Source organism: Oryzias latipes, chromosome 6 (assembly GCF_053564925.1).
Source record: "Oryzias latipes strain Hd-rR chromosome 6, Olatipes_Hd-rR_3.1".
In the NCBI taxonomy this organism is placed as follows: domain Eukaryota; kingdom Metazoa; phylum Chordata; class Actinopteri; order Beloniformes; family Adrianichthyidae; genus Oryzias; species Oryzias latipes.
The window spans coordinates 4,278,050-4,301,086 of NC_136242.1; the positions used below are offsets into that span (position 1 = coordinate 4,278,050).

At 45.0% G+C, this 23,037-nt stretch overlaps 2 protein-coding genes across 24 annotated transcripts in view; one reads left to right on the forward strand and one right to left on the reverse strand.

Moving 5' to 3' along the window:
- The window catches only part of LOC101174329 (suppressor of tumorigenicity 7 protein homolog), a 45,615-nt gene extending 45,063 nt beyond the window's left edge, over positions 1–552 (forward strand). For all 23 annotated transcript variants that reach the window (XM_023955473.2, XM_078948252.1, XM_078948259.1 and 20 more), the window contains one exon: positions 150–552. In XM_023955473.2, coding sequence (XP_023811241.1) covers positions 150–245 — 96 coding nt within the window. In that variant the 3' untranslated portion in view covers positions 246–552. The remainder of the gene's footprint in view (positions 1–149) is intronic.
- wnt2 (wingless-type MMTV integration site family member 2) lies at positions 394–22,811 on the reverse strand. The gene is made up of 5 exons (XM_004086225.5): positions 22,086–22,811; positions 21,342–21,562; positions 17,648–17,925; positions 17,305–17,569; positions 394–2,135 (listed from the first exon to the last, which is right to left on the reverse strand). The coding sequence occupies exons 1-5, from the start codon at positions 22,166–22,168 to the stop codon at positions 1,930–1,932; spliced, it is 1,053 nt and encodes a 350-aa protein (XP_004086273.1). The 5' UTR covers positions 22,169–22,811; the 3' UTR covers positions 394–1,929.
- Between the last annotated feature and the right edge of the window lie 226 nt (positions 22,812–23,037).

The window sequence follows — 23,037 nt, forward strand, 5'->3', positions numbered from 1 at the left end:
ACCAAAACACCTTGGGGGTGTCATGTGACTCTCAGACAGGCATGGAGGGGGCAGGTGGACCTCGAACACACCCCATGGCGCTGTCATCAGCTGTGGCGGTGCGGCTGGAGGTGCTTCCTCTCTGACGCCTCTCTGTGTGGTCTTTGCAGTTCCTCAGCACGCTCTTCGCTCCTCTGAACTTTATCATGGAGAAAGTGGAGAGCATCCTGCCGTCCAGCCTGTGGCACCAACTCACTCGCATCTGACCCCAAACGAGCGGATCGGACTCTGATCCTGGACCAGCACCAAAAGCAGAGCTCCATGTGGACACAGTCAGAACTGAACTGGACTGTTGCACCTTTGTGCCAAGAACACGGAGATCAGCTGACGGGAGGAGACGCTCACACACAGAACTGCTTTAGACTTTATTTGATATGTTTGCATTTTGGGGTTTTCAATCTGTTCAAGCTGTTCTTTTGTTGTACAAAACAAGTGATCAATTGCCATAAATAAAAACCAGAAAAAAGAAAAAAAAACACTAAAGCAAAAACAATAAAGAACTTTTTTTGTGAATTGCTGCAAGTCGGCTTCTTCCCGCTGCTTTCATTCACATCATGACAGCGACGGCGTGGAAGAAACCGAGTTTCCTCGCATTCTCAGAATCACTGAAACCTTTAGCTTCGGTTACAACGACTGACTGTAGATGAGAGCTGGACTGAGGGGGATGTCATCCTTTTATTTCAGCTCCAACCCAATAAAGTCAATTCATTCGCCGTTTTTTTCGCAATACAAACGCCGCCATGTTGGATCAAGCCGACAGTAAGCAGTGACGTTTCTATGGCAACCACTCTGCAATCAGGAGTAAGCTTGATGGAAGGCCACACCCCCTTCCACCTGAAAGCGTGCCAAAGAGAATCTGTCAAACGTTTGACATGCGATCCCCTGCTTTCATGGAGGTACTTGATTGGTCAGTTTATAACTTTTCACTACAGAAAAATATCGTCAAAAGATTTTAGGAAAAAAAACTAATCAGATCACAAGTGGTTATTTTGACCAATAGAATGACAGAGTAACAGCTGTTTATTTTTCTATAGAAGTCTGAGGGATTCTGGCTTGTTGGAACCAGCAGGTACTTCCTGTTTGGAACGCCAGGGGGGAGGAGTCACTCAGTCCAGGTCTTGGTGAATGGACACTGCACTAGGCGGAGGCGGAGCAGGAACAGAAGTATCAACGCACAAACCCTGATTGAAATGAAAAGCATGATGCTGAGGATTTCTGAAAGGCTTGTGAAGCTGAAGTGAGGTGCATTCTGGGAAAGGTCTTTTGAATCACCACTGGGGGAATCCCAGCTAGCGTCTCCTCTGAGAAGCTGCTGTTCCATCACAGATGGACAGGGAGACTTTTTATTCCCAGCAGCTCAGTCCTGCTGGTGTCCTGAATGTTCTGTAGAGCAGCTGGTCACATTCTAGACGCCGCCTGTAGCAGCTCACAGTCAGACTGATGAACAAACACAGGAACCAATGGAAAACAAAGGCTGAGTCAGCGTTACCTTTTGGAGCGGATTCGTCTGGAGATGTAGGCGAGCGAGAAGATCAATCGGTACCACAGATGATCAGAGGGGGGCGGCGGTAATGCGCTGCATGTGGGGAGCCTGAACACGCAGCACAGAGCAGGACGTCCTGTTCAGACTGTTGAAGTCTGACCAAAGAACATGCTGAGGCTGAAGATGCGCCTCCATGCTGCTCCCACAGTCTGGGATGGTGAAGGGGCGGGGCTTTTCTCAACTGCTGGTTGAAGGAATCTGTGGGGTTTTGTAAAGTTGACTGTCATCAATCTTCTGGGGGCATTTATGGGGTTGGTCAAGGTTTCTTGAAGGAGTCCCTCTGACTGGATGACAGCTGTCGCCCGGCGAGGAGGAGCGGTGAGGGGACTGCGGCCGCCGCGGTCAGGTCATGTCTGGCTCTTGCAGGTGTGCACATCTACCTGCTGGTGGCAGTCGCGGCAGTGGACGGCGCAGCACCAGTGAAACTTGCACTCGCACTTGGTGGTGCGGCTGACGCGCGCCGTGTCGTGGCCTCTGCCGCAGCACATGACCTCGCAGCCGTCCATGCCGCGGGACGTCCGGTCGCAGAGCCGCCCGGCCGTCCCCGCTGACCCTGCAAAGCGGCACAGTGTCAGCACCTTTCTCTACCAACCCCCCCACTGTGGTTCCCTCAACCTGTAAGGAGTTCAATCGTTCCACACATGCAAAGCAGCAACCCAATTCTGCTGCCTTCAGGAGACGGACGTCACGCCTCTGAAGCATAGACGCATCTGGGAGGCGGGGCTTCATTCTGGACTCTGACCAGTAAAATAGTTTCCCAGCAGCCAATGGGAGCTGAGAGAAGCAGTCCAGCCAGGACTAAAGATGAGCTGCTGGAGGATGAGTAAGATGATGAAGGAGAGATGACAGATGGATGAGAGGAGCCATCAGCTCCACTTCATCAGCTGCTCATTTTCTAGCAGACATCAATCGATGCGCACACACACACACACTCTGCTGAAGGTTGTCTCTAACAGCACATGAACTATGTCAGATATGAAGAGACCAGACGTCACCTTGACAGCTTCATGGATGTCTGCTGGAGATGCTGATCAAATGTGGTCACTTTTTTTATGTTTCTTTAGAAAAGTGTTCCTGTTTTTTTACTGAGAGCACTCAGAATCTGATGTTTGCATATTTTACTAAATGTACAAGAATAAAATAAATCCTCCTTGATGGTGTAAAAGTAAAGGTTGAAGTCTGTTATAATTGGAAAGCTTTTTTGCAGTGCACTATGTTACCAAAGGTGTTGGTTTACCCATCCAAATGACCTAATCAAACAGCTGACCTCACATCCTAAACCAGAACTGACACTGATGAGGGAGAAAAACCCTCTGCAGGTAATGACGCATTCAGAAGGGAGTTCTGGCAGACATCTACATCTTTAAAAAAAAACGCTCCTTTGGCTTGAAGATGATCACACAACGATTCTGCCGCTGCTTTTGTTGGAGTTCTGCCGTCTCTGCTGAACATTGCATGAGGTCTGGACGACGCATGCAAACCGCTCATGACCCTTGTGCTATCCTAGGCACTTTACCATTGGGAGTTGGGTCATCTAGACCCACTAGACAGGGCTCTGAACCTTTTTTCTTCAATGATTTGTGATCTTCACTGGTGTCCATGGATTACATGAAACCTTTTCACCTTTATCCACCTTTGTCATGGTAGGGAGAACACGACAATGTAAGGGTAGGGTCATCTAAGATGGCACAAGGGGTAAAAGGTTCCTCCTGGCTCCCTCCTCGCCCATGACAGGAGCTCACTACAAATTCAGAATGGGAAATTTATAGAGGAGGCCTGCAGATCACTGAGCTTTAGATACATTTAGATATTTTCTAACATTGAAGGTATTAACCACAAAAATGGAAGCAGAACTCACCTAGAGGTTGGAGAAGCTCACCTCCAACATCTGATGAGATGTGCGTACCGTGATGCTGTTAGCGGTCATTTTTAGACCTGCAGCTCCCATTTGTAAACCATCAACTGCATATGAGAACTGGAGTGAGTGTGACGTCATCTATACTGACTTACTTCCAACTCCAACCAAATGAAGTCAATTTAGTTGCCATTTTTATGTGACACGGATGCTTCCATATTGGAGCCAGACGACCTAATGCAAGCAGGGATTGGTCTGACTCAACGTTTCTATGGCAACCATTCTCCAATCAGGAGTGAGCTTGTTGGAATTCCACAGCCCTACCACTAGACATCGGGCTACACAAAAGCTGTCAATCAAATTTGTGGAACACACAGAAATAAGGCCACCTACTTTCATTGAGGCTCGTGATTGGTCGGTTTATGACTTGAATAACTTGAACCACAGAAAAACTATCATGAAAAAAATTAGAATATCAAGGAGATGTTAGAAAAACATATTAGATCAGGAATGGTTCTTCCGACCAATAGATTGACAGAGTAACATCTGTTTATTTCTCTATAGAAGATTTTGGCTTCTTGGAAGCAGCAGTACTTCCTGTTTGGAACGCCAGGGGGGAGGAGTCACTCAGTCCCGGTCTCATTTATAGTCAGTGGTGTGAAGGCTGTGAACAGCTGGGTGACCTGATGAACCTCATGAAACAGACCCCCCCCTCCTGTCATAAACATTCCTCCTATACATTTAAAGTGATACCATAGCAACTCTCAGCACCATGACAACAGTGAGACAGGTGAGAATCTACCTCTACCAGGAGTTTTCTTTCAGATCAGACGACAACAGCCTGAAGACATGAAGGTGTGTTGGAAGTAAATGAGGAACTAAGATCCTCATTTAAAGCTGATCCCTTCATCACTTCATAGAATATCAAGGATGAGTACAGACTGCTGCAGCTGCATTGGGAAACATCTTTACCAGCTCAAAACGCTGGTACATATACTTTTAACTGCATCTTAGCTGCTGCAAAGTAACTCTGGAGGCTTTTTTTTTTCAATATCAAATATTACTACTCTATTGTAATTACACAAGAAATCAGTAGACCAGCAGGATTCTTTGTGAAATATTCTTTTTCTGTTTAAAGCAGGGGCCTCCACCCTGAGGCTCTGCAGCAATGGGTTTTTTTTTACTCCTCGATTTTGGGTCTTTAGTTGGGAAAAAAAGTTTATCATTTTAACAAGTAACATATTTTTCGGACTCTGAGACAAATGAAGGGAAACGAAGCAGAGTCACATTTGATTTAAATTACCAGACAGTATCCAGTATACAGACTGTATGGCTCTATGAGGCTTCTATGGTAGCCGTAATGCTCCAACAAGCCATCCAGCAGTGCTGCATCGTAGTTGATCCAAGTTGTGCCGAAACAATCAGAGGCATTTTTGCTGATGCATGACTAGATTTCATATATAAGATGTGCTGGATTAAAAAGTGAACTGGCGCTTCTGGGTGAACATGGCTGGCTAGAGGTTGTGTCTGTGCTGAGCTCCCCCTACCACCAAGGTTATTAAGCAGCAAAACGGAATACTGTCAAAATTACAACGGAGAATACATGCTTATTCTTTTTTTTTTAATACTTCAAGCGCATAACTTTAAACATTGAACGACGGACAATGTCGAAACAAACTAAAATTCAACCAAAGCAAGTGACGGCCGCCATGACTGCTAGCGCTAGCCAAACAGACGAGCTAGCAGGCGACCAGGTTTCAGCAGATACTTTGGCTCTCATCCGCAAAGTGACCCGAAGCTTTACAGAAATAATGGAGCAGAAATTCTCCAAGCTCTCAGAGACGTTGGAGAAAATCTCCTCTACGCTGGAAAGTAATACTACTTGCATTGCTGCGGCAGAACAGAGGGTTCCTGATGTGGAGGACACGGCAGCCGAGTTACCCGGGAGGCTAGCCGATGCAGAAAAGAAAATCTAGGCAATGGAGATTGCTTTGGATGATGTGGAGAACAGGAGCAGACGGGAAAACCTGTACTATCAACCTGAAGGAAGGTACGGAGGGTAAAATCCCCATTCGAAAAGTGGTTAACCTCACTACTCAGCTTGGATAAGAGCCCCAATGCTGAACCCCGTATTATCCCTTGTCCTATCTTAGATGACCCCACCCTTCCATTGACGTGTTCTCCCTACCATAACAAAGGTGGATAAAGGTGGAAAGATTTCATGTAATCCATGGACACCAGTGAAGATCACAAATCATTGAAGCAAAAAGGTTCAGAGCACTGTCTAGTGGGTCTAGATGACCCAACTCCCGATGCTAAAGTGCCTAGGATAGCACAAGGGTTACCCAGACATTGGCGCCTAAATCCAACTCTCCTTAACAATCCTTTGCTTGTTAGATATTTAGAAGACCAGTGGAAGCTTTACATCTCCAAAAATGACTTACCAGAGGTCAGTGCCTCCACTCTATGGGAAGCAGGTTATCCATTTCTGAGAGGCTCTATCATTTCTTATACTACAGCAAAAAAGAAAAAAACCTTGGCCTAACAGTTAGAACTTGAACAACTCATTGCTTCTCTAGAGAGGGATTTCAAACAGGCCCATGCCATCGCGGTGCTAGAAAAACTAGATGCTGCTAGATCAGCTTTGGACCAACTACTAACTCAGAATGCACAAACGGCAATAGTTTATACAAAACCCAGACTATTTGATTCAGGTAATAAGCCAGGACGCCTTCTTGCCCGACTGGCACAAGGGAAAAACAGATCCTATGTGATATCTTCCCTCAAAGACAAAAAAAACAAAAAACAATCTGCACTTTGAAACCAAACAAATAAGTAAAATTTTATAAGAATATTTTCAAGAACTGTATTCCTCCGAATATCTGCCACCCCCCGTGAAGACTTTCTTGACCACATTAATCTTCCAACAGTATCTGAACAAAACAGATCAGACATTTGCAGACCTATAAAAAGTCAAGAGGTCATAGAAGCAATTAAATCTTTACAGGCTGGAAAGGCTCCTGGCCCAGACGGGTTTGGGCCTGATTTTTATTTAAAAAAAATGGCCAAACATATTGCACAACCATTGTTAAATATGTATTTGGAATCCTTTGGGCTGGATTCGGTTCCACAAACGGTGAATCTTGCCCACATTACCCTATTTCTGAAAGACAACAGACCTCCAGATTTATGTACCTTCTATTGACCGATTAGTCTGCTTGGTGTTGACCGTAAAATTTTATCCAAAATCTTGGCAAGGAGATCGGAAAGAGTTCTGCCATCATTGGTGAAGTCTGACCAGACAGGATTTACATTGGGCAGATACTCCCACTCAAATGTGCATTTAAATGTTTTGCAAATTTCACAAAACATTGACTACAGCGCTCTAGCAATTTCACTAGATGCTGAGAAGGCGTTCAACCGGGTGAAATGGGAGTATCTATTCAATGTTTTGGACAGGTTTGGTTTGGATTCTGAATTTTGTAGGTGGGTGAAACTACTATACAGGGCACCAGCTGCAAGGATACTGGTAAACGGTTCAGCCTCTGATATGTTTTTCCTGGCCAGAGGAACATTTCAGGGCTGTCAGCTCTCCCCTTTATTATTTGCGCTTGCTTTGGAACCATTAGCGGAAGCCATAAGAACCAATCCTAAGATTTATGGGGTCAAATTAGGAGTTACCGAGTAAAAAATCTCCCTATATGCCGATGACGTGTTATTATTTATTACTAACCCAGAGGCATCTATCCCAGTGTTAACTTCAATTATTGGTAAATTTGGTCAATTCTCCAGGTACAAAATGAATTTTGACAAATGTGAAACATTGCCCTTGGGGGATTGAAAACAGTGGGTTCCTCTTGTGGATTTTCCATTTAGGCGGTCAAGTGCTGGCTTTTCCTATTTGGGTATCAAAGTTACTGCTAATACTGCTGAGCTGAACAAGTTAAATTTTGGTCCAGTCCTGGCTTCGGTGAAAAGGGACCTTAATAGGTGGTTTGACCTCCCATTGTCATGGCTAGGTAGAATAAGTTTGTAAAAAATGAATATCCCTCCTAGGGTACTGTTTGCTATGCAAATGCTACCTCTCAAAATTAATAGGAAAACATTTTCAAAACTGGAGAATTGTTTGTCTAAGTTTATCTGGCATGGGAAGAAATCTTGACTGCAAATTAGGACTCTTCAACTGCCATATGACAGGGGGGGGTCAGGCCCTTCCTCATTTTGTATTTTATTACTGGGCTTGTCATGCGTGAATAGTGTCGGGTGGCTGCACTCCTTTTTACGTCAGAGTGAGTGACCTGTGGACAGTTGGTGTTGTGACCCGTTGTCACCTCTCAGTCTCTTATTCACGGATGTGGTTGGACTCCCAGTAGAGGTTAAAAACAATAAAATAATGCTGACTACAATTAAGGTTTGACATGACATTATGACTTTCTGTGGGCGAAGAAAGTTTTCTAGTGCAATGCAACCTCTAATTAAAAATAAAGCTTTACCACCAGGTGTAGGCTTTAGTATATATGACCAATGGTACACTAATGGCTTAAGATTTGTTAGTGACTTTTTTGAAAAAGATGATTTTATGTCTTTTGGACAAATTCAAAGTAAATATAATATCCCACAGAAACACTTTTTTGGTTTTCTCTAAGTGAGACATTTTGTAAAATCATCTCTCACCTTTCCAGCAGATCAACCTATATTGAATTCCCTTGAAAACGTTCTTCTTAACTTTAATGACGATGCCACAACCAAAAGGAAATTTATTTCACTTTTTTATGGACATCTAATGCTGCTTAAAGCCCCTCTCAACTGCAGGGACCAGGACTCTATGGAGCCGGGGTTTGGGAGTGGAGCTCAGTAGTAAAACATGGTCTAAAGCTTTTGTATTTGCCAAGACAGACTCAGAGAAAATCAATATAGAATTCTGCACAGACTTCAATCTACTCCAAAGCTCCTGCATAGACCTAATCCTCAATGTTCCCCTCTTTGTATAATATGTAAAACTGGTTTAGGAACATACTATCACTGCATCTAGCAATGTCCTTTGATCACTAGATTCTGGAAAATATTGTAATAGAACTCAGCTGTAGTTTTCACAAAACAATCCCTCTGAGCCCAGCATTATTTTTTCTTTGCTTGTCTTAGGAGAGGCTGCCTCTGTCTGGTCAGGAGATTTTTTTGTCAAGTAAGCTTTTACACCTGGCAAGACGATGCCTACTGCTGCAGTGGATTCAGGGACAACCTCCTGTCACACAGTGGTACAGAGAGGCATTCAAAGTTCTTCCTATGGAGCGCCTCAGTGCCCTTTTAAAGGGCAACTCTGATGCTTTCTATAAGCTATGAATCACCTTCCTGGTGATCTAGTCAACAGCTAGTCTTTAAAAAAGGAGGTCCAAACCTTGTCCTGTTATTGAGCAAATGATAATCTGTTTCTCCATGACATAATCTATGTAATGTACTGGATGTATGGAACTAGCTGATGTGTTTGCATCCGTGCTGTGACTTTGTTGTGCTGGAAATTTGGTGTTTGTTCTTTTTTTTGTGTGTTGCTGTTTGTTTATGTCAAAATAACAATAAAAAATGTTAAAAGAAAAAGTGAACTAACTATTTTTGAAAATAATCGAAAGATTTTAAGTGCACCGTAAACTTTCAATAAGGTATGATACAGTTAATTTTGTAATAGCTCCAATTTAGTTTTAGTTAGTTAGGTTTAACAATGAATGGCTAAGAACTGTTAAAAGTTATAAACTATTTCATATTTAGAAAAAAAATTATTTTCTTTTTATGTTTATGTTTTAGTCAAGTCAAAAACACAATGACTCATTTGATTGTATCATAATAGTAACAACATTAATACAGTACAGTGCTGCACTTTCTAAAGGATGAAGTGAGACTTTGTGGATCCAGCTGGAGTGTGCTCAGGGAGAATTTGACCTCTTTAAGTGTTGAAGGTTGCAGACTTCTGGTTTTTAGGAACAGCTAGAGACGGTTCCTAAGAGCTTTGTGGAATCACAAAAAGGAAGTTCATGCTAGAATCTGCCGATGCTACAACAAACACAAACTTAGAGGCTGTAGAAGTGATTTACAGACAGACAAGACTCAAGGATGAAGCACCAAAAACTAAAAAAAATGTTAACAGCCACATTACCCTCTTTGACAATAGATGCATCCACTGCTGCAGACATGAATACATGAATACAGACATGAATATGAACATTTCTGTCAGAATTGCTTCTTTTCTGTATAATGAAAAATGGGAACTTTTTAAAAAGTAAACCACAAAGAACAAAACCTGTCCAGATCCATTAAGTTTACTGAATAAACTAAAAAAAAAACTCTACTGTTTACAAAGAGGACTGGACAATGCTTAAAACCGCAAAGCAAAACAATTATCTGCTAAACTTCAGAGATTCCTCGCAGACAAAGCCAAGAGTATTTCTGGGCATCAGGTTTTAGGTTCAGAAAAAAACCATCTCTGATTTTGTTGAGGGGTTGGTCGGTTGAGATTCTGCACAGCTCCCGTGGTGACAGTCTCCATTCCCTCTGGACTCCACCCCCAGCCCCACCTCGCTCTGGAAGCCAGTCCGCTTCCCGGCGCAGCTCAGGTAACACGGCCAGGATTCTCCTTCTGCTTATAAAATCAGCAGAAGGGGCCGCCGGGAGATGAGTTTAGCACCTGAGCCTGGCCTGGGCTGAGGGAAATTGATTTCACGCTCACAGGAGCAGTCTTCTCGTCTCCCTTCAGGCGAGTTTGTTTCCGACAGTATGTGAGAATGGATGGAGTTCGGCTCTGCAGAATGATTGAAGGCCAGTTTGCATGTCTTTGAGGGAGCTTCCTCCCCGAGTGATGAGAGAACGACTAGAAGTATGTGTTTCAGTCTTGATTGCATGTCACGGCTGTGCTGAAATGAAGGAGAAGATGTGCAGAGCGTGTCATGACTGACGGTTTGCATGTGTGTGTCTCTGGCAACACCGCTCTTTGGTTAAAAACCTCCATGCATGAAGTTTCCAGAGCAACGCTGTGTGTGTCACAATAACCGATGGGTCTCCAGTTCAACCTGCTGCACATGGCATTCATCAAACTTTCTGAGGAAGGTTTCTTCAGACCTGAAGCACTGCTAGAATAACTCTTTAGTTAAAAGTTCAATTAAAAACTCACTTGAGGAATGCATCTCCTTTGACACTAAGAACATATCGACAAAGGCCATTCCTCAACCCAAGCATGAAGTTCAAGTGTTCCACCACACTTTTACATTGGAGTCAAGCGGACAATCAAACCTTTTTTAAGTATTTCAAGGAACAGAAACACACCGTTAAAATACACTTCTTACAGAAGTCTGAGACAAGGCGCTCCACTCTTCCACATGTGCTACATGCAGTTCTGCAGGTCACTGGGGAGTACAATCATCCAGTCTCTGTTTCAGTTGGTCCTAGAAATGCTCCATAGGGTTCAGGTCAGGGGTCATTGCCGGCCAAACCACATTCCCACTTCCTGACGTTGAGTTCAGACAATTCTGGCGTGTGGTGGAGCGTTATCATCCATGAACAGAAAGTTGGGGGCATGCTGGTGGAATTGGGGGATGATGTTGGGTATATGATGTCTCTGAAGTAAGAACGTGCCTTAATGGGACCATCTACAATAACTAAATTGTTTTTGTTGTGACTGATGATGCCAGCCCGGACTGTTGCAACTCCTCCATCAAAGGTTGACCACGTTGACCTCAGCATCTCGCCTTCAACATTGCTAACGACCATCATTTCTGTGCAAGGTGACCCGACTCATCAGTGAACTGGACAGTAGACCGTTGCTGCATTGTCTAGGTCACATGGTCTTGTGCTCCCTGCAAACGTTCACGGCGGTGTCTTGGTGTCTGGGGAGTCACCTGCAACAACTGACTGTCTATTACCAAACCGGAGGCGCTACAGCCAGGTGGCGCTGTACGGATGTAATGCGACGTCATGAGTTCCTGGCTATTTGAACTTGGAACAACTTACTGGCAAAATCAGCTTTGTCTACCCTCACAACGTTGACGTTGATGCAACATTGAAAAATAATTTTTCTTTTAGAAGTTTTTTGTTTTGGCCCCAATATTTCAGACACACTGTTCACAGTGTGACCATGAGGTATGTCTGTCACCACAATATTATTACTGAAGCAAACACTCTATACGGCATCCAATGAAATGTTCCACTATATCCCTAACTTATTGTGAGGTGTACATGAGTTTCAAAACACTTTGGCTCTACAGGGTTCAGAAACATCACAGGTCCTCCCATTTGCACTTACACCTAACTTCCTGCACCAGCAGGTTACGCAAAGATGAAACTGAGGTGGATCTCAACCTCTAAAGATGAAGAGGTTCAATAACCAGCTGGTTCCAGAGAAGGACTTCGACCCTGGAGAGGCTCCAAATATATGGAGAACATTTAGCAACACCAGGTGAATGAAAACGAGTGGAACCTCCAGGGCTCTCATGCTTCTATGCCGAGCAACCATTTTAAGCAACCCCGTTATTGCAGCTTCTCATTAGCGGAGCACACCTACTCCAGGTGATTAGAGCAGGTAAGACAGGGACTTCTGGAAAACGAGCAGGTTGGCGGTTCTCAAGGACTGGATTTGGACCATTGACTGCATTGACTGTATAAGAAAAGTGGACTTAGTGGATGTGACACCACCTGTAGAAAAAATGACGTCTTCTAGTTCCAACTAAATGAAATAAACTCAGTTGCAATATTTTTACAATCCAAAGATCCAAAGGCACGATGTTGGAACCAGAAGACGTCAATGAGTAGGCATTGGTGTGAGGTGGTGGGCTGAGTCATCATATCTATGGGAACCACTCTCACCGAACTTGTTGGAAGTCAGGCTCAAGAGAATCTTTCAATCAAACATTTTGAACTCTGACGGTGGGGGCCAGCAGGCACCACATATTAATATTGAGCCATCTGATAGGTCGGTTAATAACTTGAATAACTCGAGATACAAAACTTATCATGAACGAAAACCAAATGAAGTCAATTTAGTTGCCATTTTTATGTGATACGGATGCCTCCATGTTGGACGACCTAATGCCAGCAGTGATTGGTCTGAGTCAAGTCAACGTTTCTATGGCAACCATTCACCAATCAGGAGTGAGCTAGTTGGAATTCCACAGCCCTACCACTAGACATCAGGCTACACAAAAGCTGTCAATCAAACATATGGAACATTTGATATGAGGCCACCTACTTTCATTGAGGCTCGTGATTGGTCAGTTTATGAGTTGAATAACTTGAACTAAATGAAAAACATAATGAAAAAAATTTGAATATCAAGGAGATGTTAGAAAAACATATCAAATCAAGAATGCTTATTCTGACCAATAGATTGACTGAGTAACATCTCTTTATTTCTCTATAGAGGTCTATGGGAGTTTGGCTTCTTGGAGCCAGCAGTACTTCCTGTTTGGAATGCCAGGGGGGAGGAGTCACTCAGTCCAGATCTCATATACAGTGGAGCAAAAAAAGCATTTACCGGTAGTCAGCCTCCAATTGTTCAAGGCTTTCCAGTTAAAGCCTTGAACCAAATAATCTGAAGTTTTTCCTCATTTTGTCTGTCATAGTTGAGGTATCATGGCGAGGCTTCGTAAACGAAGATTATGAAGAGGGCTGTCCACGTCTTCTACAAGCTCGCTCGTGGCTGAGCAATCCAATATGGGAAAGGCAGATCCTGCAGCAGAGGCTGCAGGTGAAAGTCTGTTCTGGATTCGGTGCAGTCGTGAGGCCGGCTATTCTCATTTGCCGTTTGTCTTTTAGCCTAGTCCGTCGCTTGTCTTCAAAAGAGGAGACAGCGTCTTTGATGTACTGGCGCCAAGTGTCACGGTCTTTTGCCAAAGTAGACCACTGACGATGGTTGATGTTACAAGCACCAAGGGATTTCTTAAGAGAGTCTTTGTATCTCTTTTTTGGTGCCCCTCTATCTCGCTGGCCTGATGCAAGTTCGCCATACAGAGTGATCCTTGGCAGTCGGTGGTCCTCCATCCTGTGTACATGCCCAGCCCACCGCAGTTGCGACTTAAGAAGCATGGCCTCTATGCTTTGGATGTCTGCCCTCTCGAGGACTTCAACATTGGTGACAAAGTCACTCCAATGGATGCCAAGAATGGTGCGTAGACAGCGCTGGTGGAAACGTTCGAGGACTCGCAGATGGTGCTGGTAAGTGACCCAAGAATCAGAGCCGGAAAGAAGGGTGGTCACCACAACTGCCCTGTATACACTGATCTTGGTGGGTTTTTTCAGGTGCTTGTTGTTCCACACCCGACTGTGGAGTCTGCCAAAGGCACTATTCGCCTTGGCGAGCCTGTTGTCTAACTCTTTGTCGATCCTGGCATCTGAGGTAATTGTGCACCCCAAGTAGGTGAACTGCTGGACAGCTTTTAGTTCTGTCTCTCCAATATAGACATGGGGAGGCTGGTACACTTCCCGAGGTACTGGCTGGTGGAGGACCTCTGTCTTCTTTAGACTAACTTCAAGTCCGAAGAGCTTGGCAGCATCTGCAAAGCAGGAAGTTAGTCGCTGAAGTGCTCTCTGGGTGTGAGCTAGGAGAGCTGCGTCATCAGCAAAGAGGAGGTCACTGATCATTTGCTCACGGGTCTTGGTGTGAGCCTTCAGTCGTCTCAGGTTGAACAAGCTGCCATCGAGGCGGTAGCGAATGTACACGGCATCCTCGTCATCAGGGCCATCAGTGGCTTGCTTTAGCATCATGCTAAAGAAGATCGTAAAAAGAGTGGGTGCCAGGACACAGCCCTGTTTTACGCCGTTGATGATGGGGAAAGTGTCTGAAAGGTCGCTATTGAGCCTGATCTGGCCGCTCTGGTCTTCGTGCAGCTGAACAACCATGTTGAGGAATTTGGGTGGGCAGCCGAGACGTTCCATGATCTGCCACAGGCCTTTTCGGCTCACAGTGTCAAACGCGTTGGTCAGGTCGACAAAGGTTACATAGAGTGCCTTGTTCTGCTCACGACACTTTTCTTGAAGCTGTCGGAGGACAAACACCATGTCAGTTGTGCTCCTGTTGCTTCTGAAGCCACATTGGGATTCTGGAAGATGGTCTTTGGCAATGGTGGGCACAAGTCTGTTGAGTAGGATTCTTGCGAGGATTTTCCCTGCGATGGAGAGTAGGGTAATCCCTCTGTAGTTTGAGCAATCAGACTTTACTCCCTTGTTCTTGTAGAGGAGGATGATGACTGCATCACGGAGATCTTGCGGTAATTTTCCCTGCTCCCAGCAGCAGATAAACAGTTCATGGAGTTTGGAGTGTAACGCTGGGCCACCATAGTTGAGGTATACCTATAATGGAAATTACAGGGCTCTCATCTTTTTAAGTGGGAGAACTTGAACAATCGGTGGCTGACTGAACACTTTTTGCCCCACTGTACAGTCATTCTGGTTTCAAACCAACAACACGTCGTTCACCTCAACCTCAGCCTGTTCAATTCCTCTCTAATAGAGAAAGTCATTTAGCTAAAATAACTTTATTAAATTTACAGACTAAAAACTTCTTACTGAAGCATTACATGATATTAGATTTTTTTCTCTTCAATAAACATATGAAATGCTGGTCTTTATAATAGATAGCAGTGAAGGTGTGATGATTCTGTAACCAGGATAAAAAGATTAGGATACATTTAACTAGGTTTGGGATTTCTTGCTGTTTTAACCCACATTTTTAAGAATCAATAGACTTATAGACTTAATCCATCACATTGAAGTTTAACATGTATTGCGACGCTCTAATCCAAGGGTGTCAGTCAGACTCTAGGCCTCGAGGGCCAAACTCTTGCTGGATTTTCAGAAATCCTGCCTTATCTGCTGTTGATTAACTGGATCGTGTGTCTTTAAAAGACATGCAGGACACCGGCCCTTCAGACCTGGAGTTTGACACCTGTGCTCTAATCGGAGGCTTTTACTGCATTCATACCTTCCTCCTTTATGTCCTTTTTGGCCAAAACCTCCTCTAAAAAAACAGAAAAGTTATCAATGAAGTCAGAGTTTTGTTTTTTCTTCAGCCCTGCATGTCACCAACCTCTTTCCTTGAGTTACTCGATCTGGTGCAAAACAATTATTTCGACTGAAAACCAGAACATCAGAGAACCGAATCCCACACGGTCATGAACATAGAAGGGGAAAAAACTATTCAGGATCAGAAAAATCTGGCTCTTCCCAGCCAGGGGTCGTGTAAAATCCACTGATATCAGCCTCTGGTGGGCGTCTCTCGCCATCAATAATCTCCATTTGTATGATTTAAAGTCCCCACATCAGCATAATTTCCCCACAAACTCTTCAGAGTGGGTAAATCACCTTCCTCCTGAAGAATGTGCCTCTCCGCTGCACAAAGAAGCCCTCGGGCGTTTGCCGTTTCATGGTGTATTGCAAGTGCAGCTGATTTATCACAGAAAGAGGTTCTCTGAAGTTTCAGCCCACAGAAGAGTGTCCTGAACTGGCAGACCCCCTATCAGCGTGGATCCTCTGCCTCACAGGCCTTCAGTCATGTCACACACACTCATGTCTGTCCCTCCAACGCCTTTTCCAATGCAAGCATGTTTCTCCCACAGGTTCAGGGTTAGTTCCTGTTTCCTCCACTGATTCCTCTCATCATTTCCGTATGGAAAACTCACTGGCTTGTCCAAAGTGTGGTCGACTGATACATTTAGAACGGAGGACAGGTCGCCTCTGACAACGAGACAAGTGAAATGAAAGCCACTCCACGGAGCATCAGCAGTCCACAAGCCCGTTTCCTGTGGCTACGGCTGCTTCGCCCGTTGAACATTGGGAGGCGCTGTCACGACCTCCAGATTCTGCAGACAGTTGTACCTTCAGCAGACAGAAATATTGTTGAGACGAAGCTGCATGATCAGAAAAGCCAACCCATCATTTCAGCTTCACGTCTTCTCCATTGAATGTTTCATTATGCTGTGCGTGTGTGTGTGTGGGGGGGGGTGCATTCTGTGTGTTTTACACAATTTTAACGTAAAAGTCTTTGTTCTTACATTTGGTTTTTAAGTACAAATGTTTTAATTAGGTAAAGCACACTGTGGTGATGCTGTGTGTGTGAAAAGGGCTTTCTAAATCAAGTTTGATCTGATCAGCCAGTGTTCTGCTGAGCGTCTCATCGTCTCTGCAGGCTTCAAACGGAACATCCGGAGATCTGCTTGTGTCTCACTTTGAGACCTCGTGAACTCTGGTCGGAGTGTAGCAGCTCGAGAAAAGCTGCACAGACTCAGGATCCCTGTTTGCTGCAGGACTCAGGACACATTTCACTGCACGGGACAGGAAGAAAAGGACAGAGGTTGTCAGGATCCTCCAGAACCACCGCATCCAACTACCTCAGCAGAACCAGACTGAAGCAGGCCGGCTTAAAGCAAACCAGGCTAATGTAAACAAGGATAAAAAAGGAAAAGAAAAAAGGGGCTTAAATAAACCAGTTAAGAAAAACTAGGCCAAAACAACGATGCTAAAGCAAACCAGGTGTGTGGAAACCAGTTAAAGAAACCAGGCTAATGGAAACTAGGTTTGGGTAAACCATCAAAAGGAAACAGGCCAAAGCAGACCAGTTCAGGTAAAACTGGCTAAAGGAAATCAGACTGAAGCACCGCCACAGTAAGATAAGGTATGAAAGGACTTTCAAACTAAAAGCCCCATGAGAGCTCATGAAATGCTGCCATACTTTGGTCCAAAGCCAACGGAGAACCTTCAGCAGGAAAGCTACATCATCCTTCAACGCACAAACAAACTGGACTTGGGACTCAAACTGGAAAACCCTTGAGGTCATAAGCCTGTAGGGGATTTGTGGTTCTATGTGGTGACGTCTGACCCACACGCCTGCGTTTACCTGACTCCTGATCCCGTATGCAGTAGTCTGGAGAGTCCTCTAGGTAGACCAGGTCGTTCTTGCTGGCGTGCCTGAACTGCGTGTGTGCAGCGGTGAACCCACTTCCATACTGGTTCACTGTGACTTGCACGGCGCTGTTGTAGCGCCGGCGCAGGTGGTCACCAGTGAGTCTGAAGTCAGCCAAAGCCAGCCAGCAGGTGCGGACGCTGCACGACCCGCTAACACCGTGACACTTGCACTCCAGAGTCATGAACCGCTTCACTGCCTGAGACAGAAGATCAAAAACAGAGGGAGGGGTAAACTAACACAGTGATGAGCAAATGCATCCAAATCCAGCTCCCACCTTTCTGCCAGCTCTGTTGTTGTGAAGGTTCATGAGCGCTCGGGCGTCTCTCTCCTTCCTGTCTTTGGCGTCTACGAAGGTTTGGCTGAAGCGAACGGCATGCTCCACATGGTCGCTGCAGCCCCCCCAGTCGAATGAGCCCTTCTCGTCCCAGGATGAGCCCTTCTTCGTGGGATCACAGGAACAGGAGTCCAGCTCGCCTTGGCTGCAGGCGCGCGCCAGCGTGTAAACCACTCCGGCTGAGGAGATGGCATAGAGGAAGGCAACCTCCCGGCTGCCTGGATAGACAGGAGGAAGGTTATTATGGCTGAGAGTCAGAAATGATGCATAATAACAACATTTATGAATGAAGTAAAGAGTCTAACCACACTGAAAGCATACTCAGAGTTTAGGGTTAAAGACCCACTCCAATGAAAACAGTGTTTTTGCTGTTTCCAACACAATGCTGTGTCATTTTTCACATGATGGAGGACCTATATAAAATTTAAGCCTAAAATTGCATTTCTGAGTATTTCTTTATTCAAATCATTATGAATCAGAGGCAGAAATAAAGAATGGCGTTTGAAAGAACGACTGTAGATGTGACATGGAAGCTACAACAGAGGCCTTAAGCTTCCCGCTCGGCTCCATGCTGATGGTTCCACTGTCAGATTTTGGATATTGGTCGCCATTTTTGCTGCACCACTATTATCAGGTTGGGGGCGTGAGGGGCTGTAAGCTAGCAGGAGAGTGAGTAAACAGAGAGCTCTCTGCAATGGGGAGGGGAAGGGATCATGGGAAATGAGGGGAGGGTTACTTTGTGCCAGCCGTCCCACCCACAACACACATCACATCAACCAAGGCCTTCATCCCCCCAAGTGCAGATTTCTCTCCAATGATGTGGAATTTCTGGCCTGTTTAAGAGCAACAAGTGTCAGAAATTAATGTAAAGATGCAGATTAGTTTGGTTTTAGATCTAGATTAGTTTGGTGATGAACTACCGCTGCTCCACAGACATTTCTTCTCACATTTTGTTTTAGAAAACAACAGAGATGTTTGATTTTGGATAAAAACGGCATCATTGGAATTAAAAGAACAACTGGAAACCCTTAGAAAATGGATCTAAGATGATCAGAGTGTGACTTTAAGGATGTGTCCAGCATTGTAAACTGTCTCTAAACACACTTCTGTGGATAAAAAGATTTCCTTCAAAGCAGATCAAAATTTAAAACTCAGCATTAATTAACGGTATGAACACATTTCCCAGCATGCCCCATGTCACCGCGCTGTCTTTACACAAACCTGGAAGAAAGTTGATCTTTGTCAGATGTTTTTGAAAATAATCTAGCGGTTTTGGATCTTATTTTATTGCAAATTATTTGTGTACATTTGGTAAACAGCATTTCCATTTTTGTATTACAGCTTTCGTTCACTGTGACTAGATTATATTCTATTAAAGAATATATTCTTCCATTTCAACGTTTATTCAAGCAGTTTTCCTCGTCTTTCCTGCTTAGAACTTTATCATTACGCTGAAACCCCCCCTCGTAGTTTGAACCTTAACTCAGCGCCCCGAGGAGAGTTTGAGTTTAGAGCAACAGAGGAGGCTTTCTGAGATGATCCTCACCATCAGAGGATGAAATGACTTCCCATCGGTTTAAGGGATTCCCCGGACCCTTTAAAGCTCATCATCCTGGAAGAGAGCACACCTGCACACTGTCAGGTGAACAAAGCTGATATTTTATCCACACCTGACTGTCCTACAGTGAAAGACGGTCTTCTGGAGAGACAAAATGGCTCATCTCTTCATTGAGACTTTCAGGTGGACTGTAACTTCTGTTCTGTCAAAGTTTTGTAAAGAAGTGAACTGAGCTGCAGAAAAACCCGACAGCAGACAAAAGCAGCAGAACGTCGGCTCAGGAGCAGCTTCCTATTTTTACAGAAAAATGTGAGCCACAACTGGCTGCTGCTAAACGAGAAGATTTTCTTCATTCTAATGCTCAAACTACAACACTTCTGACTATTCTCATACCAATATTCCCAAGGCAGGCAACAAAATATTAAAAAAAATGAAAATGATAGAAATTACAGACCCACTCCCATCATCTTTTGATCCATTTTCATAGCGTTCTTAGTGGTCTTTTATTTAGGATGATTCTGTTTTTAGCCAAAATACAACAAACCTGTGTCGTTTTCTAGGACATAGTTCCTGCAGAGCGGCAGGCGTTAATCAGAAGTTCACCTGAGTTGTGGGCGGGACGCGGTGGAGCAAACCTGCCCATTCCTTTTATCACAGTGTAACAAAAATGGCAGCATCATAGGAGATATCCAGCCGTCCAGTTTAGATCCAGATTCCAGCTCAGACCAGGAAAACAAAGACGTTCATGGATCCGTTTGTCTGACAGAGGATGATCAGAATGGAGCACAGCAGGAAGCTTAAGGCCTGTCCAGTCTATTTTCTATGTCACAAATATGATCTTTTTACAAACTACATTTTTTGTCTGCACCTGATTAATGACTATCTGAATAAAGAAATAACCAGAAATGCAATTTTGAGCTTCAAAATGTTAAAAACACCGTTTCCTTTGGAGGGGGTCTGTAAGGATTTCTCAGGCAATAGAGCAGAAAAAATCTTGATTAGTCAAATGAACGACTCATGACGGTGTGTTTGGGTGACGGCAGATAATCTGAGAGAACATGATGCCAGGAGGGAACAACTCCTGTGTAATTGTTTGAAATTAGCCCGCCGCCACCGCCAACAAGGAGCTTGTGATGTGCCGTGATAATGGTATGTGACACGGTCAAGGCCCGGCTGGGAGGTCCGAATACCACACGGCTGATTAGAGGCCCCAACATGAAACAGACTAAGTTGAAGGATCTTCCTCACGGGTTAAATCTCAGGGCATGGGAGAGAAACCCCCAGCCTGCCAGCCCTGAAGATCCTCAGTCTCTATAAAAAAAAAAATCATTTGAAAACACTGGAAACTTAAGGAGCAGACAAGAACTTAGCAGCTGAGGTCTTCACTCGTTAAAATAATTGATGGCGATACATTTGTCACATTTACCAAAAGTGGTGACAAGCTGTTCAAGACATGAGAGCAACCGTTCCGGCTTCACAGGTCTTCTCTGCTCACCTCCATCTGCATGAAGAGGCCATCATTCTCTGATCTACGGGAGTCTTCTCCAATAAATCACCATCCAGGATAAACACTGCTGATGACCAGACATGACTCTTTAGGCTGCTGGGATTACTTTTGCTGGAAAAAAATATCTAAATGTCTGCCATCTTTCATTTCAATGAGCTGACTGGAGAGTAATGAGTCAGCTGAGCCCGCAGAAAAACTCTGTTGAGTCAAGTCAATAAATAAATGGAAGCGGGCTCCAGTCCTCCTCAGACTGCAGTCAACAGAAGGTGGACAACGAACGACCAACGAAAAGGTGAGCAACACAGCTGCCTGTGAGAAACCCTCGTCTGCAGCGGCGAGTGATGAATGCACGCTTGTAAAGTGAGAAGACGTGTGGAATGTGATCCAAGCTCAGAGCAGAAGAAAAAACATTACTGCCAGGGAAGTTACTCAACACCTGCAAAACTAACCAGCTCTACGCATTCAAATCTTGGTTCAGGTAGGAGCCATTAGTTGGCGTAAACTGAGGTTTGACCTCTGGACTGGCTCTGGATGGGACGCCTCACGTTCCTCTACCTCTCTGCACTGACCTCGCAGTGGCAGACGGCCAAACAAGCTGTAGTCTCGGGCCGTTGTGTTGCAGTTCCAGCGGTGGCTGCGGAACTGATGCTGGCACTCAAAGATCCAGTCCTTCATCCCGCCGCCGATGGCCTGCATCACCTTGGGGTGCTGGCGACAGAGTTGGCGCTGCTTGTTCACCAGTCCAGGGATGTTGTCGCACATCACCTGGGAGCCCAGAGTGCCCATGTACCTGCAGGGGGGGAGGAGGAAGGGACGCAAAGCTGAAAACTGGAAGACATTTTCACATTTGCCTAGACATGCCGGAGGAGGAGGCTCACACCTTAAAGACGCTAAACACTCCACTTAATCTACCAATAAAAGGGAGTGTGTGAGGAGGGGAAAGAAGGCAGATAACTCTGACATTTGTGAGTTTATTTGGGGGGGTAAAATAACCTTTCTGTAGGAGAGGATTGTGGGACCTTTGAGGGCCTTTAGAAAAATTAAAAACTGAAGAGAAACAAACAACGAGATATTAAAATGCATCTCATGACTGGACAACATATACCTTATATTATATTCAGGCTCCAGCAAACTGCAGTTATGAAAGTTGGGGGGGGGGCTACTTAAGGTGTAGCCAGTTACAGTTTCATGAAGACTAAATGACAGAGAAAGATGAACATCTAGAATGTTGTGAAAAAGAAAGAAATCAGAAAAAAGATTCATGGTTTGTTTTTGTTTTTTTCGATGCGTAAAACCAAAGCGGACTCACTCACCACCAGGATGCGTCGACTTTGGCCGTCAGCCAGTAGATTGCTACAGATAAATAAAAACATATTCCACTGTTCACAAAGTTCATATTAAGCGAAGTTTGGTCCTTTAGGGGTCTGGATGGAGCATTTCCGCGCGTGGAACCACACGATCAACCATGAGAAGAAGGAGAAGCTGCAGAGTCCAGCAGCGCGCGCGTCTGGTGGTAATGGTGGGGGCATGAGAGGATGTGCTCTCAGGTTCAGACCGCTCTGCTCTGCTCTGCGTGGAGGGGTGGGCAGAGCGCCGGCTCAGGAATGAGATGTCTCAGGGTATCTGTTCAGGCTGGTTTGACACCAGACAACTTTGGCCTCGATCCAGTCTGGAACTCTGAGATGAGGTCCAGGAGAACGGGCGCGCGCGCGCGGGGACAAGAGCGCAGGCCTCGTGAGGAGTCCAGTGAGGAGCCCAGGTGGGAAAAAGCATTTTCCATTCAAGCTTTTGTCCACCTTTAGCCCGCCTGAGCTCTTTGCGCTGCTCTTGGGAAGCAGACCTTCCGGTTTCTGGGGCAGTGGCTGGCTGACTCAAAGGCGCACGCGGTCCATCACAGACATGGCGCGCAGGTGTCAAATATTGCAAAAGCCTGACGCACAGGTATTTTTACAGGCTTGTACACAATGGCAGCCCCAGTCATGACTCCAGATGATGGGTCCAAACTGAAGAACTGCGCGGGCTTTCTCAAAGTTGGTCCCCTGCCGTTGGATTATCTCCGACAGTCTTTTCTTAGAGGGGGGGGACCTCTGTCACGCTGCATTTACCCCACCTTTGATCCATCCCTGGATCTGGAGGTCTGGAGACTCTGGCACTGACCAGATTAATGGTCAAATTGGATTTTTCTCGTGATCTCCGTGGAAAAATAAAACAAGAGCAGACTAAAAAAAAAAGAAAAAAACAGACTTTTCCTAAAAGTAAACCGAA

Bases quoted from the DNA above. Each gene is read 5' to 3' on its own strand.
- wnt2 (XM_004086225.5), bottom strand. From the start codon at position 22,168: ATGAACTTTGTGAACAGTGGAATATGTTTTTATTTATCTGTAGCAATC. The intron at 21,563-22,085 runs GTGAGTGAGTCC...CCCCCCCTGCAG, and splicing joins AAAGTCGACGCATCCTGGTG to GTACATGGGCACTCTGGGCT. The intron at 17,570-17,647 runs GTGGGAGCTGGA...CTTCTGTCTCAG, and splicing joins ACAACAGAGCTGGCAGAAAG to GCAGTGAAGCGGTTCATGAC.